Here is a 21,095-nt window from a genome sequence, read left to right as displayed (position 1 = left end):
CTTCTATAATGTAGCCCATAATGACATGACATGACAAAAATCTCTTCTTCTATGCCTTTTGATTTTAGTCCACAGAACAAGGAATGCATGGGCATACAGTATGTGATTCAAGAATGTAAATTAAAGTATGCTCGGAGGATCAGGCTTCATCATTAGGCTATGAAATACGGCTCATTTCAGTCAAACAGAGACTGAACACAGAACTTACAGGCTCGGCTGTATTAAACACATGCACAGCCTTTATTAGTATGGTCATGTTGGTGTGGATGGATGCTTACAAAAACAACAATAAACTCTTCACTTTGGTCGCTGACGCAGATTGTAACGTGTTACATGACATAACTGTAGTAATATATTACTGAAATATTATTAGTAACACGTTACATTACCCTGTTACTGTTAAAAGAAATATATTACTGTGACGCCTTTTGTTATAACTTTTGTAATGCATTACCCCTAACACTGGTCATAGATAGAAACCATGTGGCAAGAGGACAAACACAGACATTGCTTTGTTCTAAAGGGAAACATAGGTTTAAACTATCACTTTTGTCCAGTGCTTTGAAGGCAACAGCTTTGATTATACAATGGTTTGGGTGAATACTCGATTCTGATTGACTTGAAGGTGTGAATTAACTTCTGACTTACAGACACCTCTAGAACTCTTCCAGTGTTTCCAGTGAAACCACCTGTCTACTGTTCTATTGCCTGTATCTGAAATGAGCGGCATCGGCTGGCTGTATATGGGGCCAGAACAGTGACAGCACAGAAAATTTGTCGTTAAAAACAAAAGCCGAAAAAACAAATAAAACTTTGGCATTGAAACGTTTGTATTTGAAAAAGTTGTATTGGTACTGAAACAAATATTTTTTGGGGGTGTGTGTTGTGCGTGTTGTCGATCGCTTGTTAGTGGACTCCATTTCTGAGCTTTTGTGATGCTCTGTTGCTAGCTACGAGCTAGCAGAGAAAGGCACTTGGGAGCGAGCGTGACGTCATACGCATCATGCCGACGTCATTTTTCTGGGAATATGCTACCACAGGCACCAAAGGTGAGCTGGCCACAGGCTGATAGAGGCAACAAGTAAGAAGGGGAATGTTTCATTTTTTAACTCATTTAACAGCCTTCACTCATTGACATTTAAAAGTGATTGAAAGACGTTTTAAAACTCAGAAAAGTTGACACCTTTAACTACTGAAAATCATATTATTATAGTATGTGGAGGATATATCATAGGTGACATACTGTTTCTGTGAATTGAACTTACAGCCCTGATAAGAAAAAGTGTCTGTTACCTTCACTGAGTTTATGTTTTAGATGTGATATTAGTGGATATTGGCCCTGTTCACAGAATTGTCCAGAGAAGTCATCCATATCCAGTGTCCACACAGCAGCTCCTCCCAGCTGCCTGCTCTTCAGATAGTCCACCTGTTAGACAGTGAGGAGTAACACAATAAAACTCTTATCTCGAAAAACTATCAGCTCTTTTTCACTACAAAGTAATTTACTGTACCTTAGCATCAAGGCTCTTCTGGTCATCAAAGCCGACCCACTGATTGCCTTTGACAGCGTAAGGAACTTTCTGACCATCAATCCACTGAACTGAGGTGCCTTTCAAGAAGGAGCAGGTCTGGTAAACAAACATCACAGTCTCTGTCAAAATATGTTAGAATAGTCACAGGTAGAACAAACATGTTCATGTCAATGCTGATGATGCTGGAGTATTAGCAGCACTTGCCGATGCAGTTGTTAATGTGGTAGCAGAGATAGTAATGTTATCACTAATATGGTTCTAGTAAAGCAGTACAGCAGCATTAGTAGTAATAGTCATAAATAGTGATGTGTAATACCACAGATTTGCTTTCCTTTCCAAGTAAAATCGAGGCAAACTTTCCCACAGGCAGTTACAGTGATACACATTACTGATAGCCAAAGGACTTTTTTCTTTCCTTAGGACTGCTGCTGCATAACTTCATCATCTTTTGTATTGTGATTAAATGTCAGATGTGTATGAATTCATAGAGGCCATAGTTCACATATGACTATGGCAGGCAGAAGAAGAAATAGTTCCTGTCATTTGTAAAGTGTTTAGACACGATCCTGGTGTAGTTACTTGCTACTGTGTCCCTCTTGATGATAAAGCACACATTTACCCAACATTTCTGACTTCTGAAATCATCCTAGAACAGAAATGTTTGGGATTTGAAGTAAATATATTTCAGAATCAAGTAACACATCACTTGTTATAAGCTCCCAAGGGTCATGACATGGCTGTGTGGACACAATTGGGACTGCAGTACCAAAGAAGTATGTATAAGAGTGAAAACAAAGTGTAGCAATTTGTATATGAGGGTCTGTCTAAGCTCATTTCAGTTTTGTTCTGGGCAAAAAGGAGTTTTTATGAGTCAGACCAGTCTGTTAGCAGTACAAACCAAGCCATCCTCATACCAATACGACTGAATAGGTTGACTGCCAATGACTCCAAAAATACACATATCACTGTTCCCAAAACAAGTCCATTACAGTATGACAGCATACTGAGCCTTCATTATACGCTCACAGTTTGGTTAGGTTTGGGCATGAAAAGGATTTGGTTAGGTTCGGAAACATTGTGGTTTTAGTTAAAATAATTATGTTACATACACAACTGTACAGAACGTCTGTGATGTAACTTCACTACATTAGTAAGTTGATGAAAGTCCTGTACCATCCATCCTCAACCTCCTCCCAGTGCAGACTTTATTGCTCTTCAACTACTTCTCCTGACTTCCTACTATGCAGCTGTAATAATTACTATGGTCGCTGCCTAACAAGAAGCATAAATATAGTTCGTAATAAGCTGCTTGCACATTATGTTGTCTTCTCTGCTAAATGCAGCTATCTAAATGTGTTCTTTATAATAATAATAATAATAATAATAATAATAATAAACTTTATTTATATAGCACCTTTAAAAACAGAGTTTACAAAGTGCTTTGACAAACAAGCATACTCAGGAAGACAATATTACAGAATAAACACTCAACAGTCGAGCCAAACACAAGAAAGCCCGGTCTAAAATGTAAAAACACAAATAGACAATATGAGTCATTACAAGTAAAAGGAATAAAGGCCATAAAACAGACAGAGAGAGAAAAAGTAAATCAAAAATAGAGATGAATAAAATAATAAAATCAATAAAGGAGGATAAGAGGACAACATCACATCAGAGGGATTAAGAACAGATACAAAAAAAATCAAGAGCAGTACAAAGAATAAAGGATAATAAATAGATTAAAAATGAACAAATAACAGTAACAATAAAAGTAAAGGACGGAAGAAAACTAATTAAAAACAGATAAACAGACTAAGAAAAAAAGACAGAAAGATGAAAAATCTGTTAAAAAAAACAGTGACTTTACATAAAAGCATGTCTACAAAAGTGGGTTTTAACAAGTGATTTAAAAGAAGTTACTGATTCTGCGAGCCTTATCTCTTCAGTTAGGTTGTTCCAAAGTTGAGGGGCCCTGACAGCAAAAGCGCTGTCACCTTTAGTTTTCAGCCTTGACTTTGGAACAATCAGAAGGGCCCCAACAGGCTGTGAATAGTCTCATATGGGGCCAGCATTTCTATTATTTAACTTGGGGCAAGACCCAGAGGAGCTTTAAAAGTAATCAGCAAAATCTTAAAATCAATTCTAGCTGTTAAAACTAGTAAGAAGACTAGCTGCTGTATTCTGCACGAGTTGAGGCGGAAGACAGACTTTTGGTTGATGTTGGACAGGAGGGAGTTGCAGTAGCCCAGTTGAAAAAAAAGTTAGTGCATGAGTTTTTCCAGGTCTGAGTGTGACAGTATTGCTTTGATTTTGGAGATGGTTCATAAATGTGTAAAACAGAACTGAACAACTTTCTTGATGTGTGGTCCAAATGAGAGCTGAATCAAACATGACACCTAGATTTAGGCTTTATACTTGCAGAAAAGGGACCAAGGGTACTTTCAATTACACTGATGTTTGGGTGTGGGGAGTTGATTTCTGATTTTGAGCTATTCAGTTGTAAAAAATGTTGTGCCATGATACCTCATAGTAAGACCAGACACCAATCTGCTGCGTGTAGGGCCCAGGGCTGGCAGGGCCACTGACTGGGACTCCCAGGCCTGTTGCTGTGGTGGAGAGTGTGAAGGCACGAGCATGAATGGGACAACCCAGCAACAACTTCCCTGCTGGGGCTCCTCGCTCCATGCAGTACTGCATTACATAATCCTGACAGGAAAGAAAGGGAGAGTGATGAATCAAGTGAAGAATTTCTGTCAAATCATTTTGCTTTCTTAGTTGTTATATCATGATTGTGTGATACATAGAAAAGCCAAGATATGGAACTGTATTTTGATATAAACCTAAAATAACTGATTTATTTTGGCCACCTGAATGCAGCAGTATCAACCCACTGACATACCTTTTAATTCTGTTTTTGGTCTCCACCAACCCCCGCAGGGAAATATCTGACTGCTAAAATGCTCTATGCACTATGTTCGAAATCAATGAAATTCCATACCACACTTTCACTGCTACCCGGCACCGAGGCAGCGTTAACTATTCATTGAGTTAAAGTGAGTCACATACTGTCACCACAAAAAGCCTTGAGCACAGAGCGTAAACTAAGTAGGAAGAATGGAAACATGACAGGAAAGAGAAAAGTAAGATGGTAATCGTGACTAAAAGGGAGAGAACATAAAGGATCAGTCAAGGAAGAACAGCAAAAGCACCAACCCCCTTAAGTCATTGTTGATGATTGTGTTACATTGATTTAGATATTTAATACATTTTTTGGTTCTATGTGTTGGATTTTAAGTTATTTGTAATTTGATGTTATGATTGTTAGCAAATACATTTTTGGTGTCTGTCTCTAATATGTGTCTGGATGAATGATACCCATATTTTTCAGATAAAAGCATCAATCCACCTGTTAAAAGGAACCAGAATACAGGAAATGACACCCACTCAGCTCAAAAGATTTTCTAGGGGAGAAGCTCCAGACCTTCATTAGATTGTTCCAACCACATTTTAAATCCTTCCTACGCCCATGATCTTGCCTTAGAAACATGCTCAAAGTGTATTTATTTACAGTTGATATCTAGATGTGAGGATACAAATGTATATGTGAAGTTTTTAAAACATTTCAAATCCAAATTAAAGGAAAAACCTACAGTAAGTGTCCTAGTAAGGTGTCCCACCAGAACAGCTTCAGTGTGCCTTGGCATCAGTTCTACAACTCTCTGGAACCCTACTGGAGGAATGAGCATTCTTCCAAAAATTTTCCCTCATTTGTTTTTTTGATGATGGTTGTGGAGAGTGCTGTATCGCGCTTTGGTCCAAAATCTACTGTAACTATCAATTCAGTCCAGATCTGGTGATTCCAAAAGCCATAGCAAATGGTTCACATCATTTTCATAATCATCAAAAATCATTCAGTGATTGTCCCATCCCTGCTGCCCATTGTCTTCCTGGAAGACCACTCCCACTCCCATCAGAACAGAAATATTTCATCATAGGATAAAGGTGATCACTCTCAGAACCACTTTGTATTGAAATGCAGCCTTAAAACCAGGAAAACACTTAAAAACCACTGACAGGTGAAGTGAAAAACATTGATAATCTTGTTACCATGCACTGTTCTGCTGGGAAATGGATTCCCGGCATTCATGCGAAACCACTTGTCATGCACCACCCACCTAAACACCACTGCAGATCATGTACACCCACTCCCCCTATGGTGATTTGTTGATGCGTTGAACCTGTTCCAGGACATCCGAAAGATGCTCAATCAGATTGGGATCTCTTGAATTTGGAGGGCAGGTTGACATCTAGAGCTCTTTGTTACATTCCTTGGGTTATTCCTGAGCAGCTGTTGCAGTGACAGAGCCCATTGTCCTGCTAGAGAAGCACTGCCATCTGGGAGTGCTGTTACCACAAAGGTGTGTACTTGGTCTGTGCTATTTATTGGGTAGGTGGTGCATGTCAGGTGGCATCCACATAAACACAAGGACCACAGCAGAACAGTGCATTGTAACAAGATGATCAATGTTTTTCACATGAACTATCAGTGGCATTAATGTTGTGGCTGATTGCTGTTGGATATATAGTCTCATATCATGATAACAATATAATATCAATATATTGCCCAGCCCTATTCTCCACACATTTATTACGTTTTTTCTTTATCTCCCATACAATATACTGTATAATGTAAAAGCTGATGCTCATAGTGACAAAACCCATTGATATGTAACCCAAATCTACAGAGCTACAGTACAATGCAGTGCAGCTCACTTATGTATATCAGCTTGATAAGTAGTGAAATATTTTTACTATTTTAAGTGTATACAGTTTAAACAGTTCAAACAATTAATGGTCCTAAAAAAAATGATATCAAGTTTATATAATGTGTAACTGGTGCTATTAATTCATGAAAGGTAGCATTAAACGATGGGTAATTACTATGTTAGTATTGTTGTCAGCGTAGAGTGAACTGTGGTGGGCTGTCACTTGATCTTGATCACCATGGAGGTCAAAAGTCTTAACACTGATGAAGTCCAGGTACCTGAACACACAAACACACACAAAACAACACATACCACAGACAGAGGTGACATTTACAGCACAATAATGCAGTCATGTCATTTCAAAAGTATTTAAATTGGAGCTGACATAAATATAAGTCTTACTTTGAAATCTCAGAGAGTTCATATCCCGTATCAATAACATCTGTTTGTGCTGCCACAGCTGCAGAGAGCATTAGTTGAGTGTTACTTCCTCCTGAACTCTCAGCTCCATAGGCCTCTGAAAGTTCCTAGAAATCAATGGAAATCCACTGACACTTTAGTCAGTGGTCCAAAATGTACCTCAGAACAACAAATCACATTATAGTTTATATTACTGCAAAACCACATTGGCAACCCTTTCAGTCCAGTGCTCACCTTGCAGGAACTTAAAACTTGTGAGATACCCTGAGTGACCCTTCACTCTGAACACCATGTCTGATATACAGTCACTGTTAAATGTGTTTTAATTGTGTGGCAGTTTTAAGTGACTGAAATGTTTGCACTGTATTACTCTTTCTCTCTGTATTGTCGGTGTGTGCCGTGTCGGTTTTTGTTGTGTCTTGTTTTTGTTTCCCTGTTGTTTTTCTCCCTACCTGTTCCCCCTCCTTTTCCCTCACTTGCTTCTTCCAAAATGAAAATTATTTTGCAAACACTGAAGAGTAGGCTGCAGATAATGAACACATTTCTAGCTCTAGGATTTCAGGATCTAACCTATATTTACATTTAAAACCTGCTTCAGGTACAATACATTTTAACCTCAAGAATATAAGATATGATAGATCCATTAGTATACTGGTATTATCTATATAGCACATAATCTCTGTCTGTCCATGTGTCTCTCATTCACATATCTCGAGAACCATTCATCCGATCAACGTCATGCTTGGCAGGTTTGTCGCTGAGGACCCAAGGAAGTGCAGTGACGAATTTGTTGCAATTTTGATGTAAACAAAATGGAGATTAGCATGGTTCAACAACTTGCTGTAGTAACACAGTGAGAAAAACAAAACTAAAGCAGAAGTTTAAATGAGTCTGAATGAGTGGGGAGACGCGGTCAACACAGGTTTTCTGTTCTTCAGAGAGAACTGGAGGTGAGATTTTAAGTTTCTGTCAACAGTAGTAGTATGGTAGCTAATGCTAGCCTCAAGGACTACCATGTTTACTGTTGCTTGGAAACACCATCTTCTGCTCCAGGATGCCTTGCTCGTTGGTTTTTGCACAAAGTACAAATGTAATCATCCAGATTTTAAATTGTAAACATATTTGATATTATTGGGGCAGCCTTGATGAGTCTGTGGGCAGTTCAGGAGGCTTTACCGGATAATCTGTGCCGAACAGCATGTTTTGAACAGGCACTGTACTAATCAGTAATTCATACAATTATATCAAATGAACATATAGAGAAACTTGCTTGGGAATCTGAAATAACATCACAACATTTATAAATTGTAAAAATATAAAGGAAAATGTTTTTTATGTGTCATCAAATTGAATGTAGCAAAACATTGCTGCTCACACCCATTTCATGGAACACAGGTTCCAAAGTGTACCCATTTATTAACAGTAAAACAATATCAAATGTCCATAAACAAAAAATATTAGCCTCAGCTTGAGCATCTCAGGTAAAAATAATTTCATTTAAGATTTTTGGACTGATGATTACATTCAAACCAGAAGCAGATCACTGTCCTCGCTCCGCTATCGTTTTTGGTCTTTCTTTCAGACAAAGTACAGCTAAGTCGGAGAATGCCAACAACTCAAAAAAAGCTCAACCTCACTGGGAAATTCGCTAAGTCAGTCGCCCCCAAAGAGTTGTGCCAACATGGCAGACAACACGGCGCCACTTTTGGGTCAAGTTGACAGCTTGGTGGAAGGAATAACGGCTGAAGTGCTCAAAGGTGCGGAAGCTTCCTTTGACATAAAGATTGATCTGGTCTTAAAGAAACTCAAAGCTTGTTTGTCCAAAATTGCCACACTAGATACTCAGATCACAGAAGCAGAAAGCTGCATCTCAGCTGCATCTCATCTTCCTGTCCTCTCCCTGGACAGTGGCCCTGTGCTGTTGTTATAAAGGTCCACAATTTCCAAGATAAAGTCTGGATCATGCAAGCGGCACAAAAAGTGCAGTCCCTGCTCTACAATGGCACTCCAATCATGATATTCGAGGATTTTTCTGTAGCTGTTGTATAGATAGATAGATAATTTATTAATCCCAGAGGGGGTATTAATCCCAGAGGGGAAATTAGGTTATCATAGCAGCGGGTACATTCAGATACAAATACAATCAAAATAAAAAGGCAAATATAGAAACAATACGAAACAAGTACTATATACAATATATATAAAAAAACAATAATGGAAGCAACAAGAATTTTACCTGGTTAAACAACAGCTTTAGGAGAAAGGGACTTTCTTTGCTATGCCCACTCCTTATCTTCCTCTCAATTTTCTTCTCTCATTTGTCGCTAGGAGATTAGTTTTTGCCCTGTAGTCTGTAGGTTTATGCTCATTGATGAGGGTTGGGTCTAGGTCCGCCGCTAACTCCAATGTTATATTCACTTTTATTTTCTTACCTACCTTGTTGCCTACTCATATACTCACTGCTCACTTCATTTTGTAATCTTCATGAAAAGAGCTGCTGGCCGGCAGTTGAGGTTTGTTATTGATCTAAAATTAGAAAGCTGGTCCAGCATCTTTTACTATTTAAGTCTGCAAGTTAGATCACGCCCTTAATGGGTGTAATAGACCAGTCTGACCCCTGTGTCTACCTGTTATTTTTGTCTAATGTTTTTTGTACATCATTCTATTTTAAATGTTAGCAAAGCAGTATTTTTATTTTCTGTTTATGTTATATGTCTCGGTTTAGTTTCAGGGAGCTCTAGCTGCTATCAATATTTTCATCCATATGTAGACAAGATACTTTTCTTAATATAAAATGGCTGGTGACAGATCCACACTATAAATTTGCAGCTGGAATGTGGGAGGTATACACAATCTCTTTATACAAAAGAGGAAAACAATTCTAACCTTTTTTTAAAAAAAGAACACGTTCATTAGAGGTGTGATTCTTCACTGGCCTCACAATTTGATTCGATTACGATTCAGCTGTCAACGATTCAAATGCAAAACGATTTTCGTGATGCGTCTCAGTGTATGGCATCCTCAATGATCTTTATTAGTGCACATTCATCATTTAAATTCCTTACATATTGTACAATAATGTTTTCACATAGCAGCTTTAAGAAAAGGCATTAATTGACTCTGCGGCACACACTTCTCTCAGAGTTGGACGGCAAAGTTGACAGCGCTTCCTCAGATCTTGAATTTTGAAAAATTTCTAAAAGAACAACTGAATTGTTTTTAAGACCCCTGATGTGTCCCTTGGTCTATTACGGGCTACCATGAAAGCTTACCTGAATAGCTACCTGTGGTCTAATCATATTTTATACTACTAGGCTTAAGAAGAACAGTATAATGTCACAGTTCATCTCTGCCTCACCACTCTGCACCTTCCTGCTTCAATCTGCCAATCAGACACACCCCTCTCATCAAGCCAACTCCACTCACCTGTGCTCTCTGCTCTGCTCTGGCTGCATTTAAGCCCCAGCTCCACTCTCACTCATTGCCAGATTGTTCTCGATGCTTGCACCAGACTCTCCAGCGTTTCTCTGCCTGATCTCCCGGTTTCGACCCTGCTTGCCTCCGACCATCCTGCCTGACCGATCTCCTGGTAATCACCTCAGCCTTCCGTCCCCGACCACGATCCTCGCCTGTCCCTTTCTGGATTCTGCCTGTCTGCTCCCTTGGCTATCCGGTGATTACCTGATTCAGCTCTGCACAGTGAGTGTCACTCTCGTCTCCTCTGTGGCTTCCTGCAGTTCTGTGGCTCTGATTATTCCTTCACTGAGTGAGTACAAGATTGAGCTTCACGGACGTGACTCCCCAGTATCCTGGTTTGGTTCGGCTGAACCTAATCTACAATCCCCACCAGAGACTGTTAAAGGCCAGCGGCCAGAAGACAGACTATTTTGCCTACTGCCATTGATTCCTGCACTTGTGCAAATAAAGTTTGTTACCAACGATACCTGCCTGTCTTTGTGCTGCTATTGGGTCCAAACCAAACCCTTTACATATAAAAGAGCAGAGGAAACTGGAGCTAGAACTTCATGAACTTCAGACCAAGTACAATTCATCTCCATCAGACGAACTTAGGAACGATATATTAACCCTAACCCTAAAACCACCTCAGAGACCTTACTAACAAAGAAGGCTGAAAAATCCATGTTTTTCATGTGGCAAAGGATATAGGAATTTGCTAACAAACCCTAATTGCTATTTGGCCAATGTTCTTAAACATTTGGCGAAATCAACAATACTTATATAGTAAATATTTTACAAGCAGCTATACACTTCACAATTCAACTCACACTCAAAGCAAGACATGTTGTTTTTGTTTGTTTTTTTAAGGTGGATCTACCAAAAAGCAGAGAGAAGATTTATGTAAACCATTAACACCATCCCAGCCTGCCCATTATTTGAAATGCTGCAAACCTTGTTTGAGGCTGGAGCCCTCCCTCCATCTCTAATGGAGGCTAATATTTCTTTGGTATTAAAAAAGGGTAAATTGCCTGAATGTTCTTCATACAGGACTACATCGCTTTGAAACTTCTAGCAAAGGTCTTGGCTTTACGTGTAGAAAATATCCTCCCTTCTGTTATTGCTAATGGTATTGGTATGGTATTATGCGTGGCATATGGTGATATTCTTCACATAATGTAAGACTACTCAACGTTATTTAGAATTCCTCAATGTTCAGCTCAGAAGCTTTGGTCATCTCTCTCGATGCGAGAAAGTTTTGAGTGGCTGGAGTGGACCTACCTATTTTCCATGCTTCAAAAAATGTATTCTGTTATTAGCATTATTATTTATTAAATGGATTTGTTTCCAGTATATATCACCTCTCTTAGCTGTAATTACTAAAGGGCTCATGTCTGATAATATTAGTATTGAACAAGGTAATTGGCAGTGTTGCCCCTTGAGCCCATTGTCTTTTGCACTAACTATGGAGCCCTTAGCTGCGACAAGATGCTAGTATTAGACGAATCCTTTTAAAGGTCCTATTCGTGAGACATGTTGATTTTTGAGTCTCATTCCCAACTCGTCAAATACTGATGCTTTGGGATTGTAGGACAGGAGACATGGTTCAGGAAGGCTCAATCCTCACATTCCAACAAGTGAAAAGCAAGTATGGTGTTACCAATGATGATTTCTTCAAATTTCTACAAGTAAGGAATTGTATTCTGTCTAATTTAAATTTTAAATTTTCACTGGTCAACTCTGACAAATTTAAAGACAGGTGGGAATCTGGCCTGATGCCTGGAGTGCCCTCTACAGCCAGCCCTCCAATGTTTGAGCGTCTTATTCTTCCTGGGAGAGGCAATTTAAGATTATAGATAGGCCTTATATCACTCCTGAAGCTAGACGCAGAATGAATCCAGCTCTCTCAGATATTTGTACTAATGTCAATCTGCTGTTAGATCTTTTATTGTGGAGCTGCCCTCATGTCCAGCAGTATTGGATTACAATTGTTCAACAATTGTTCAACAATTGAATGGAACTATTAAGCACAGTCTACATGTTGGTGCAAAGACTTGCCTGTTGGGACTTATGAGTTACACACTGATTTTCACAACAGACACCTTATGCACATTCTGCTGCACTGTGCCCGGAAATATATCTTGGTCATGTGGATGTGATTAAGCTCCCACTGTTAATTATTGGCTGCAAGCTTGGAGCAAGTATCATTCCATTTGAATCTTTCTCTACAGCTTTAAAGGATAAACCCTTTTTATTTAACCAGGCCTGGGACCCATTTCTTGAGTACTAGGCATCGATGCATCACGAAGGTTGGGGTCAGGGCTTATAGAACTGCCCTGGAAAAAGGATGTGGAACTTTAGCTTGGTATGATATCAAACTGCAAAGTGTATCAGGCTGACATCCATGGACTTCCTTTCTTTCTTTTTCTCTTTTTCCTTTTTTGTTTGTTTTGTTTTTGTTTCTTCATGTTTGTAATGTCTGTAATGTGTACAATTTTAGTATGTGAGTGTATTCCTGCTTTGCAAAAAGTTGATAAAAAATCTGTTAAAAAACAAAATAAAACAAAAAACACAGGCATAAGCCACTGATTTGTATCAACTAAATAGGATTAAGACTTTAAAAATATGCAAAATTGCCCCTTTGAATTCCTCTGTTAAATAAAACACACTAAAGTGGCCCCTTTGCAGGAGCCATGTGCAAGATAGCTTGATGGAGATCGCTTTTGGGTGTCATCCACTGGAGAAAATGTGATGCAATGTTATATACAGTAGGCTGCCCTACATTCTACATTAGCTGGCCTCTACCTGCCTCTTAATGATCAGTTCCCTTTGTTTTTATTACAGAGGTGTTGCAGTTATACTTTGAATCTGAGTCACATTGTGAAATTGATTTGAATTTAACCCAGATACCATAAATGTATCAGGACTTTCTGCGAGCTGGTGCCACACCACCACATACGGCTGCTGCCCTTTTTTTCCCTTTTTTTCCCACCCCTCCGACAGCCTGAGTCCTCCACTTATCTCCAGTCAGTGTACCTTGCATAGTAGAGTGAACTTCTGCTTGTCCTCTGCAGGACCTTCACCAGCACCAGGGTACTCCCAATCTAGATCCAGACCATCAAATCCATGAGTCCTCAGGAATTTGATCGAAGACTGGATAAATGTCTGACGGTTAGCTGGAGTGGACACCATGATGGAGTACCTGCAATAGAAGGTAAGAAAAATGTGGCTCTCTAAAATGGCAGATGAACAGCATAATGTTCAAACAAATCTATCTATCTATCTATCTATCTATCTATCTATCTATCTATCTATCTGTCTATCTGTCTATCTGTCTATCTGTCTGTCTGTCTGTCTGTCTGTCTCTCTGTCTGTCGTGGGATTTTCTATCCTAGAAGGAGCTACTGTAGTGTACCAGTTTCCCCTTGGGGATCAATGAAGTATTGATGATTCTGATACATACACTACATATTTAATCATTGTAGCACTGCAGCTGCCAGTAACAACAATTATTGATTATTATGTAGATTTTCTCAAATAATTGACATTTTAGTCCATACAATACATATTAGAAGTTCCAAGAACACATGTTGCCTGCTTTGATTGACCAACAGTCAAAAAAACAATTAAAAAAAATCAGACATTTGAAATTGAAATTGACATTTGAAAGAAATATGAACAGATTTTTCAAACTTGTCTATTATCCCGTAGATTTATTAAACCTACAATAACTGATTTCTTTATGGCTGGTGGAAACAAGTTGTGAATACAACACTGACATATCATCACCTTTTAAGATGATATGATATCCTAATCTATGTGACTTATTTGACAGAACCACATTAATGTCTTTTGGCCAATTCACCAAAAAATGCCAAGTACAAAATCAAGATTTTTTATGTTATTTACGTTTTATTAGGAGGGAAGCTATTCTACGATCAAAGTTATCCATGCACTGAAAGACAGCTTTTCTTATTACAGGTGAGCAATTATATAAGCTTTATTCATAATTTACTTTAAAAGTCTGGTACTGCAGACACCCTTCACTTGAGATAAACATAGGAAAAGGAAATTAGTGTAGATATTATAGATGGCCAATGAAATGATGTCTGGCAGAGTGTGACAACCTGAAGTATCTATAATAGAATAAAAGCTATTCAACTCAAGATTTCACACATAGCTTAAATATCTTCTTTCCTTACATGCCAGGACAGTATAGTGTGCTTGCAAAGACCATAGTAATAAATGTTTTATTAGATTGAAAAAACATTTCAAAAGTTACCTACACTGGCTTAAGAAGAAAATAATCAATGAGCAATAATTCTCATTCTTCACAGCCCAACAATCAACTGGAGAAGACAGTAAAATAAAATTGCTGCCATTCTTGCTTTCTGTCAGCAGATGGAGGAGTTTGATAAGGAGTTAGCAATAGGGCATCAACTCACTGAGATCCATCGTTCACCTCTCTGACCGACAGTAAAGTCTTCAGCCTGGGGTTTCTGTTCAGGTACACACAAAGAAAACAAGTGGCTGATTAAACAGACATTACATTTTAAAAGTTAAATTGCAAGTACACATCTTTTCCATGAGCCAATTGTTACCTGTTTTTGAGCTCAGTGAATGATTTGAAGAGGCTTTTCTCATTCCACTCATGCTCAGTGATCTCGTTGGCATGGTTGATGATGGCGAAGGCATAAACCAGGTGGGTGCAGAGGAAGGGGTTAATGTTTCCTGGCAGGAATTTCCCCACACCAGTTCTGTACCGCGACCAGTTGGTAAAATAACATACCATTTTGGCGGTGTTTGCTGGATCAAGACAAAAACAGACTTTTGCTTTGCACACAGCATTGAAGTTTAATTAAATCATGATCTCCTATTATTGTACTTTAAATGTGTTGCTTACCAATCTCAATGAAGAACTGCAGAGCCACTGTAAGGGCACAATTCACATGTTATTACAGCTCAAAAGCAAAGACAGAAAAATGAAATGAAATATAGGGACAAAAGATGAAATTTCTCACCAATAATGCTTGCTATTCCTGCGTTCATCTTAGCTGTTTGTGCTCTCTCCCATTGTGTGGGACCTCACACTGTGGGGCAGAGACAGAGACTAGAAAAAGCATATACACAGTGTAACGTCACTCCAGTCTTACATCTCATATTACTGAGGCACATGCTGTGGTTTTCAGTTTCCTTAACTCTTTCATTAAAATATCCTTAACTTAAGTAAAAAGAAAAATACTCCGTTACAAGTAAAAGTATTGTGCTCAAAATCCTACCAAAGTAAGAGTACAAATGTTCTTAAAAGTAAAACTACTGGTTCGTGTATATACATATATATATATATATATATATATATATATATATATATGTATATATATATATATATATATATATATATATATGTATATATATATACATACACACATATATAGACTCATATATATATATGAGTCTATATGTATATATATATACCAGATACTTGCGCTTTTTTTTTTTTTTACTTAGCCTAATTTTTATTTTTTTGTGAAGGAGACAGGAGAGAAAATAAGAGAGAAATGAAACACTGAGTAAGTAAAGTGGTATTTGTATTTTTCTATGATCACGTTGTCATCATTTACAAGCATTTTCATAGCCATGACTGCACATCTTTCAAGTCAGACTTCCACAGACAGGAGCATACGTTAAGTGTATGGGCATGAATGCTGTCTGTCCAGCTAGATTATCACTGAAAAGTCCTGAAATGATCTCTAGAATAGAGTGGGAAGCCTGGGTCCTGGCCTTGTTAGACCAAAATAACTGCCTGGCGGCTTTGCCACAATGGCTGCTGAGTGGCAAGACTTGCCTAAATGGATTTTGGTATAATGTCTGCTGGATGCGACGGTTGAAATATAGTCATTAAACTTTAGTGTATTGCAAGTAAAAGTGTCATAAATCATTGATAAGTGTCATAAAAGAAAATGATGAGTTTGCCATTTTTATTCAGCTTGAAAAGTCATATTGTAAAGGAAACTCCGAAGGCTGTGGGTAGCTGATGTTTTCCTCTTTAAACAGGACAGACTGGATCAGCACAACCATATTGTTTCCACATTTTAGAGTGACCCAGATCAAGATTTTTACCTAAAGCATTTTTAACATGAAACCCATGCTTGAAACTCAATGCCAAACGTTCCATGCATCTTTTAATGTCAATCATTGTAACGATGATATGTTGTTGCTGATAGTGCTTGACAGGCATAGGCTGGCAGGACAAAGGACACATAATGCTGGAGGGTTATGATTTTACCTAAAGGCTAAAACTGCTTGATGAGCAGCAAAGACTGCATGATGCAAAGACAGAGTTGTTGTTCCATCTGCTATTTTTCTTAGAAAATTGTTGTTTGAATTTTTGACTAAACTTCTGTGACATCAAACTTACAAAATGGCACAGTACATCAAAGTAAATCTCCTGTAATGAGGTTATCTGAGGTTTTTTGGTGACACCTGAGCAGCTGCAGTCTGGGATTCGGCTTTCACTTAAAATGAATGGTTTGCACAGCCTCTGTTGAGTGGAGATTGGTAAATGTTCATCTGTGGGCTATAACACTGCTCACACTGTTGGAGATTTAATGATTAAATAAGGTTTTCTGTGCTATACGTACACACATTATGAGGCAATGAGTCCAAATATTTTTATACCACTGAAAATATAAATACCATTGTGTTTGCAAAATGTACCTCCTTTATACAAATACATAATATTCTTTGCTGACCATTTTTTAATTGATGCTTTAAAAATGTTTCCTGTTGTTTGTGGAAGCCATTGGTTTCCATTCAACATTCAAGGTTCAAAGTAACATTTGTCACTATATAACAGGAGTGCATAACAAAATTGAAGTTTGTATCTCCTTCATGCTACATAAACATAGAACCTATGTACAGCGATTTAGGCTTAGTACATAAACACGTATACACTGAGAAAATAATTCTGTAGTGCATTTTCTTAATTTGCGTTGCGGTGAATGTAAACAGAAGCAACAAGATGGTGATGATATGATGGTCAGCATTTTAATATCAAAAGTTCGACATCAGGTAAACAAGTCCATCAACTTTGACTGTGTGTGAGCATCAAGCTTGATCCAGGATGTTGTGGTGGAGACAGGTCTCTGTAAAGATGTGGGCACAAAAGTGTCTGATTTCATGTTGCTAGGCCAGCCTAGTCCTAGTCCTATGTGTCCATTTCTTTTTCCTGAGACAGTAACCAGGAGCAGCCTTAAAACCAAGCTGGATTAGCATGGCTCTTACCGTGACTCTCTTCCTCTCCTCCCTGGGACAGTGTTCGATGTTCAAAAGATTCCGTGGGTAGTGATTTTCTCAAAGTCCGCTGTGCAGACAAATTTGCGTTTCACATGAAATCTATTAAATGGAAATGGAGTTGCATTTTGATAGTGCTTTTCCAGTCTATCGACTGTGCAAAGCGTTTTACAACACTTGTCACATTCACCCATTCACACACACACTCATACACTGATGGCAGAGGCTGCCATGCAAGGTGCAAACTGCTCATCAGCAATTTGGGGTTCAGTATCATGCTCAAGGATGCTTCGACATGCAGCTGGGGGAGCCAGGTATTCGAACCAGCGACCCTTTGATTACTGGACGACCTGCTCTACCTCCTGAGCCCACACTTGCTTGGTCTGTGGCACGCATCTCAGTATACATTCAGGGTTTGATTACAACCTGTGGCCTTGTGCTGCATGTTGTTCCATCTCTCTTTTGCCAGTTACTCATTCTTTACCTCTCCAACCAAATAAAGTCATGAATGAGTGAATTGTGATTATTAATAAAGGGGCTAAAACTTAAAACTGAAATGCAGCTACTCACACTGAGGCTTTAAGAAAACATGGATGTGTTGATTAATAAGAAACTAAAACAAATATGGACCTTCATCAGTTGAAAAATAACTTACAGAAGAACCATTGAGCAACTTCATACTGTTTCAATGGCAAGACAGTGTAATAGTGAGAGGGTTTGAGACAGATAAGCATTACAAAGGTCAAAATAACCTACTGAAGTATCAAAAGTCAGAAGTAGCCATTGATTTATGACTGCAAAGCTCCTTTGGTTTTGCGTCAGAGGGGCTGGGTTTCAGTTCATTTACTGTTAATTTATTATACCCTTTATCAGTTCAATTTCTTAACCACTATTTATGTTGGGAGAATAATAGTAACCTCAAGATTCAAGAGTCAACTGACCTTTGTCACATCCAATAATCATGAAAGTTCTTCCAAAGCAGCTGTAAGGTGATAGCCTCCACTATTGCTAACAATTAGCTTTTTTTCATTACATTTGAGAGGGACATAGGGCTGGGTTTTTTAATATCGTGATCATACTGTCTCCTCCTGGTCCTGTTAAAGGCTAAGATTCAGGAAAGTGATCAGTGTTTGTAATTTTAGGACACTTACTATCTTAATGCAAGATTAAACTACAAGAGAAGAAAAAGTGAATGAAATCTGTAACAAATGGAAGATAGCTTTATTTGCTTAACATTGAAACAGGGGTTAGTAAGATAGTAGAGACCAATCCCACCTCCTCCCTCCAGGCCTCCCTTCAGAGCCACTTGCACTGTAGCTCTAGCCGGCCAGCTAGGAGATTTGCTAGCGGCTTGTTTGCTACGTTCAACAAGCACTATTCATTTTTTAGGCCTAATAAATGCATCAACTACATTTTGCTGTCATTTACTGTCATTTTCCGCGGGCATACAGCTGACATGCTGTGAGTTAGGTCTGTCTATGTGAGACTACCATGGGTGGGGGTCCTCACACGGTGAAGAGCAGACTGGAGCGAGGTAAAGACAAGAGAAGTGAAGATAACTTATGTTGATGACAACTTACTACATTACGTTTTGAAACATCCTTTCGACATGCAGGTGCAGCAGCTCTACTATGAGCTCCCTGCATATGTCCGATCTCCTCACCCTGTCTCCCTGGCTGAGCCTAGCCACCCTTCAGAGGAAATTCATATCAGCCGTCACTACCCACAGCTCCTGACCATAGGTGAGGGTTGGAACATAGATGGACCGCTAAATTGCCTTTTCACCACAACAGCAACTGGCCCAGTACCCCATACTCCTGCAGTACCTTCCCAGTACTCCCTGGGGGAGATGGTGGTAGGCCTTCTACAAGTCCACAAAACATATGTAGACTGGTTGGGTGAATTCCCATGCCTCCCCAGCAAGACCGCAAGTGTAAGTGCTGGTTCGCTGTTCTGCGACCAGCATGGAATCCGCATTGTTCCTCCTAAATCCAAGATTCAGTCTTTTTTCTGAAGAGGGTTTTCACGCCTCTTCAGTAAAGACGTTGACTATTCTAAAGCACTTTTTTAATTTCATAAATGTCTCCAAAGAAATGTTTTCCATAGCTGGATAAAGGATACAAATTCTCAACAGCCAGGTTCAGGTGAGTACTTTGATGATACCTGACTACATTTCCATGCAGGAGAAGAGGAAGAGAAAGAGAGAGAGAAGAAGAACCGGGTGAGAAAGTGGACAGGTAGTCAAGAACACATTATAATAGCTATAGTGCCAAGTAGGGCTGGGAGGTATGGCCTTAAAATAGTATCACCTTATTTTTGGGCTGTACTGATATACTCCGATCAGCCACAACATTAAAATCACTGAAAGGTGATGTGAATAACATTGATCATCTCATCACAATGTGATGTTCTGCTGGGAAACCTTGGGTGCTGGCATTCATGTGAATGCCACTTGACACGCACCACCCATCCAAACACTGTTGTGGACTAAGTACACCCCCTCATCACAACAACACCACCCAATGGCAGTGGCCCCCCAGCAGGACAATGTGCCCTGACACACCGCAAACACTGCTCAGGAACAGCTGGAGGAACACAATAAAGGGCCCAAGGTGTTGACCAGGCCTCCAAAGTCCCCACATCCCAATCTGATCGAGCATCTGTTAAGCTTAGTTTATGCTTCTGCGTCACGTCGACGCCGTACCTACGCCGTCGACGTGACGCCGTCGTTGAGCATTCGAAGTTCTGCGTCGGGGGTCCGCGTTGCTCTGCAATTCACCGCCATGCCGCCAGGGGGGTGTGGCTGTGTGGCTGTGTGGTTTCAGGGGTTATATCCGAATCCTTGCTTTTTCTTCCGGTCACAGTAAACAACAGTAAACAATGGCGACCGAGGTGGAGCAGCTGTATTTGGAGTTGGATCAATATTGAAGAGCAAATGCTTATATCGTAAATGTTAAAGCGCAGGCGATAGAGAAGACGTTTGCGGAGGTGGTCTGTACGATCGGAAAAAGCAACTGCCAGAAATTACGTTCTGAGCGGACCAATCACAGCGCTTGCGGTCCGCGTCAACGCGACGCGTAGTTAGGATTTTTTGGAGGTGCACGTCAGGCTACGGCGTAGGGGTCTGCGTCGACGGCGTAGCTACGGCGTAGGTACGCCGTCGACCTGACGCAGAAGCATAAACTAAGCTTAAGACGTGCTGGAGCAGGTCTGATCCATGGAGGCCCCACCCCCCAACATACAGGACCCAGAGGATCCACTATTTCGACCTTAAAATAATGTTTCTAAACTCAGTTAAGTGGTAGAAAAACGGTTAATAGAATGAATGGTGACATCTCTGCAGCCTGAGGGGGGTGGTGCCGGCAGCAACCGCACTGTATAACTTCCCAGAGTGGGTAGGAACCTATCTGACGTAAAGGCGTCTAGTGCGACCTGCTTTACGACATACATCACACGTATATTCGCCGGTGGATTTAGCCAGCAGCTACTTGGATTTTTCGTAAACCAACGCCATGGCCGAGCCAGCGAAAAAAGCCAAGAAGGTATTGTTTGAGGAGGCAAAGAAAAGAAAAAGAGAAAGCGATAGAACAGAGCCCAGACAGGATAAATATTGGACTAGTAAGCTAGT

At 39.6% G+C, this 21,095-nt stretch overlaps 1 protein-coding gene across 1 annotated transcript; it reads right to left on the bottom strand.

The window, feature by feature from the left end:
* Window positions 1–1,012: 1,012 nt before the first annotated feature.
* LOC140997972 (chitinase-3-like protein 1) lies at window positions 1,013–20,252 on the bottom strand. Its single transcript, XM_073468070.1, has 12 exons — window positions 20,176–20,252; window positions 19,294–19,331; window positions 15,078–15,104; window positions 14,776–14,980; window positions 14,620–14,673; window positions 13,211–13,376; window positions 6,701–6,825; window positions 6,474–6,576; window positions 4,056–4,238; window positions 1,512–1,628; window positions 1,294–1,426; window positions 1,013–1,065 (listed from the first exon to the last, which is right to left on the bottom strand). Exons 1-12 carry the CDS (start codon window positions 20,250–20,252, stop codon window positions 1,013–1,015), a joined length of 1,281 nt encoding a protein of 426 aa, XP_073324171.1.
* Between the last annotated feature and the right edge of the window lie 843 nt (window positions 20,253–21,095).

This window comes from Pagrus major, chromosome 6 (assembly GCF_040436345.1).
Source record: "Pagrus major chromosome 6, Pma_NU_1.0".
NCBI lineage: Eukaryota > Metazoa > Chordata > Actinopteri > Spariformes > Sparidae > Pagrus > Pagrus major.
Note: the sequence above shows the minus strand (reverse complement) of the source record. Positions and strands in the feature narration are given on the sequence as shown.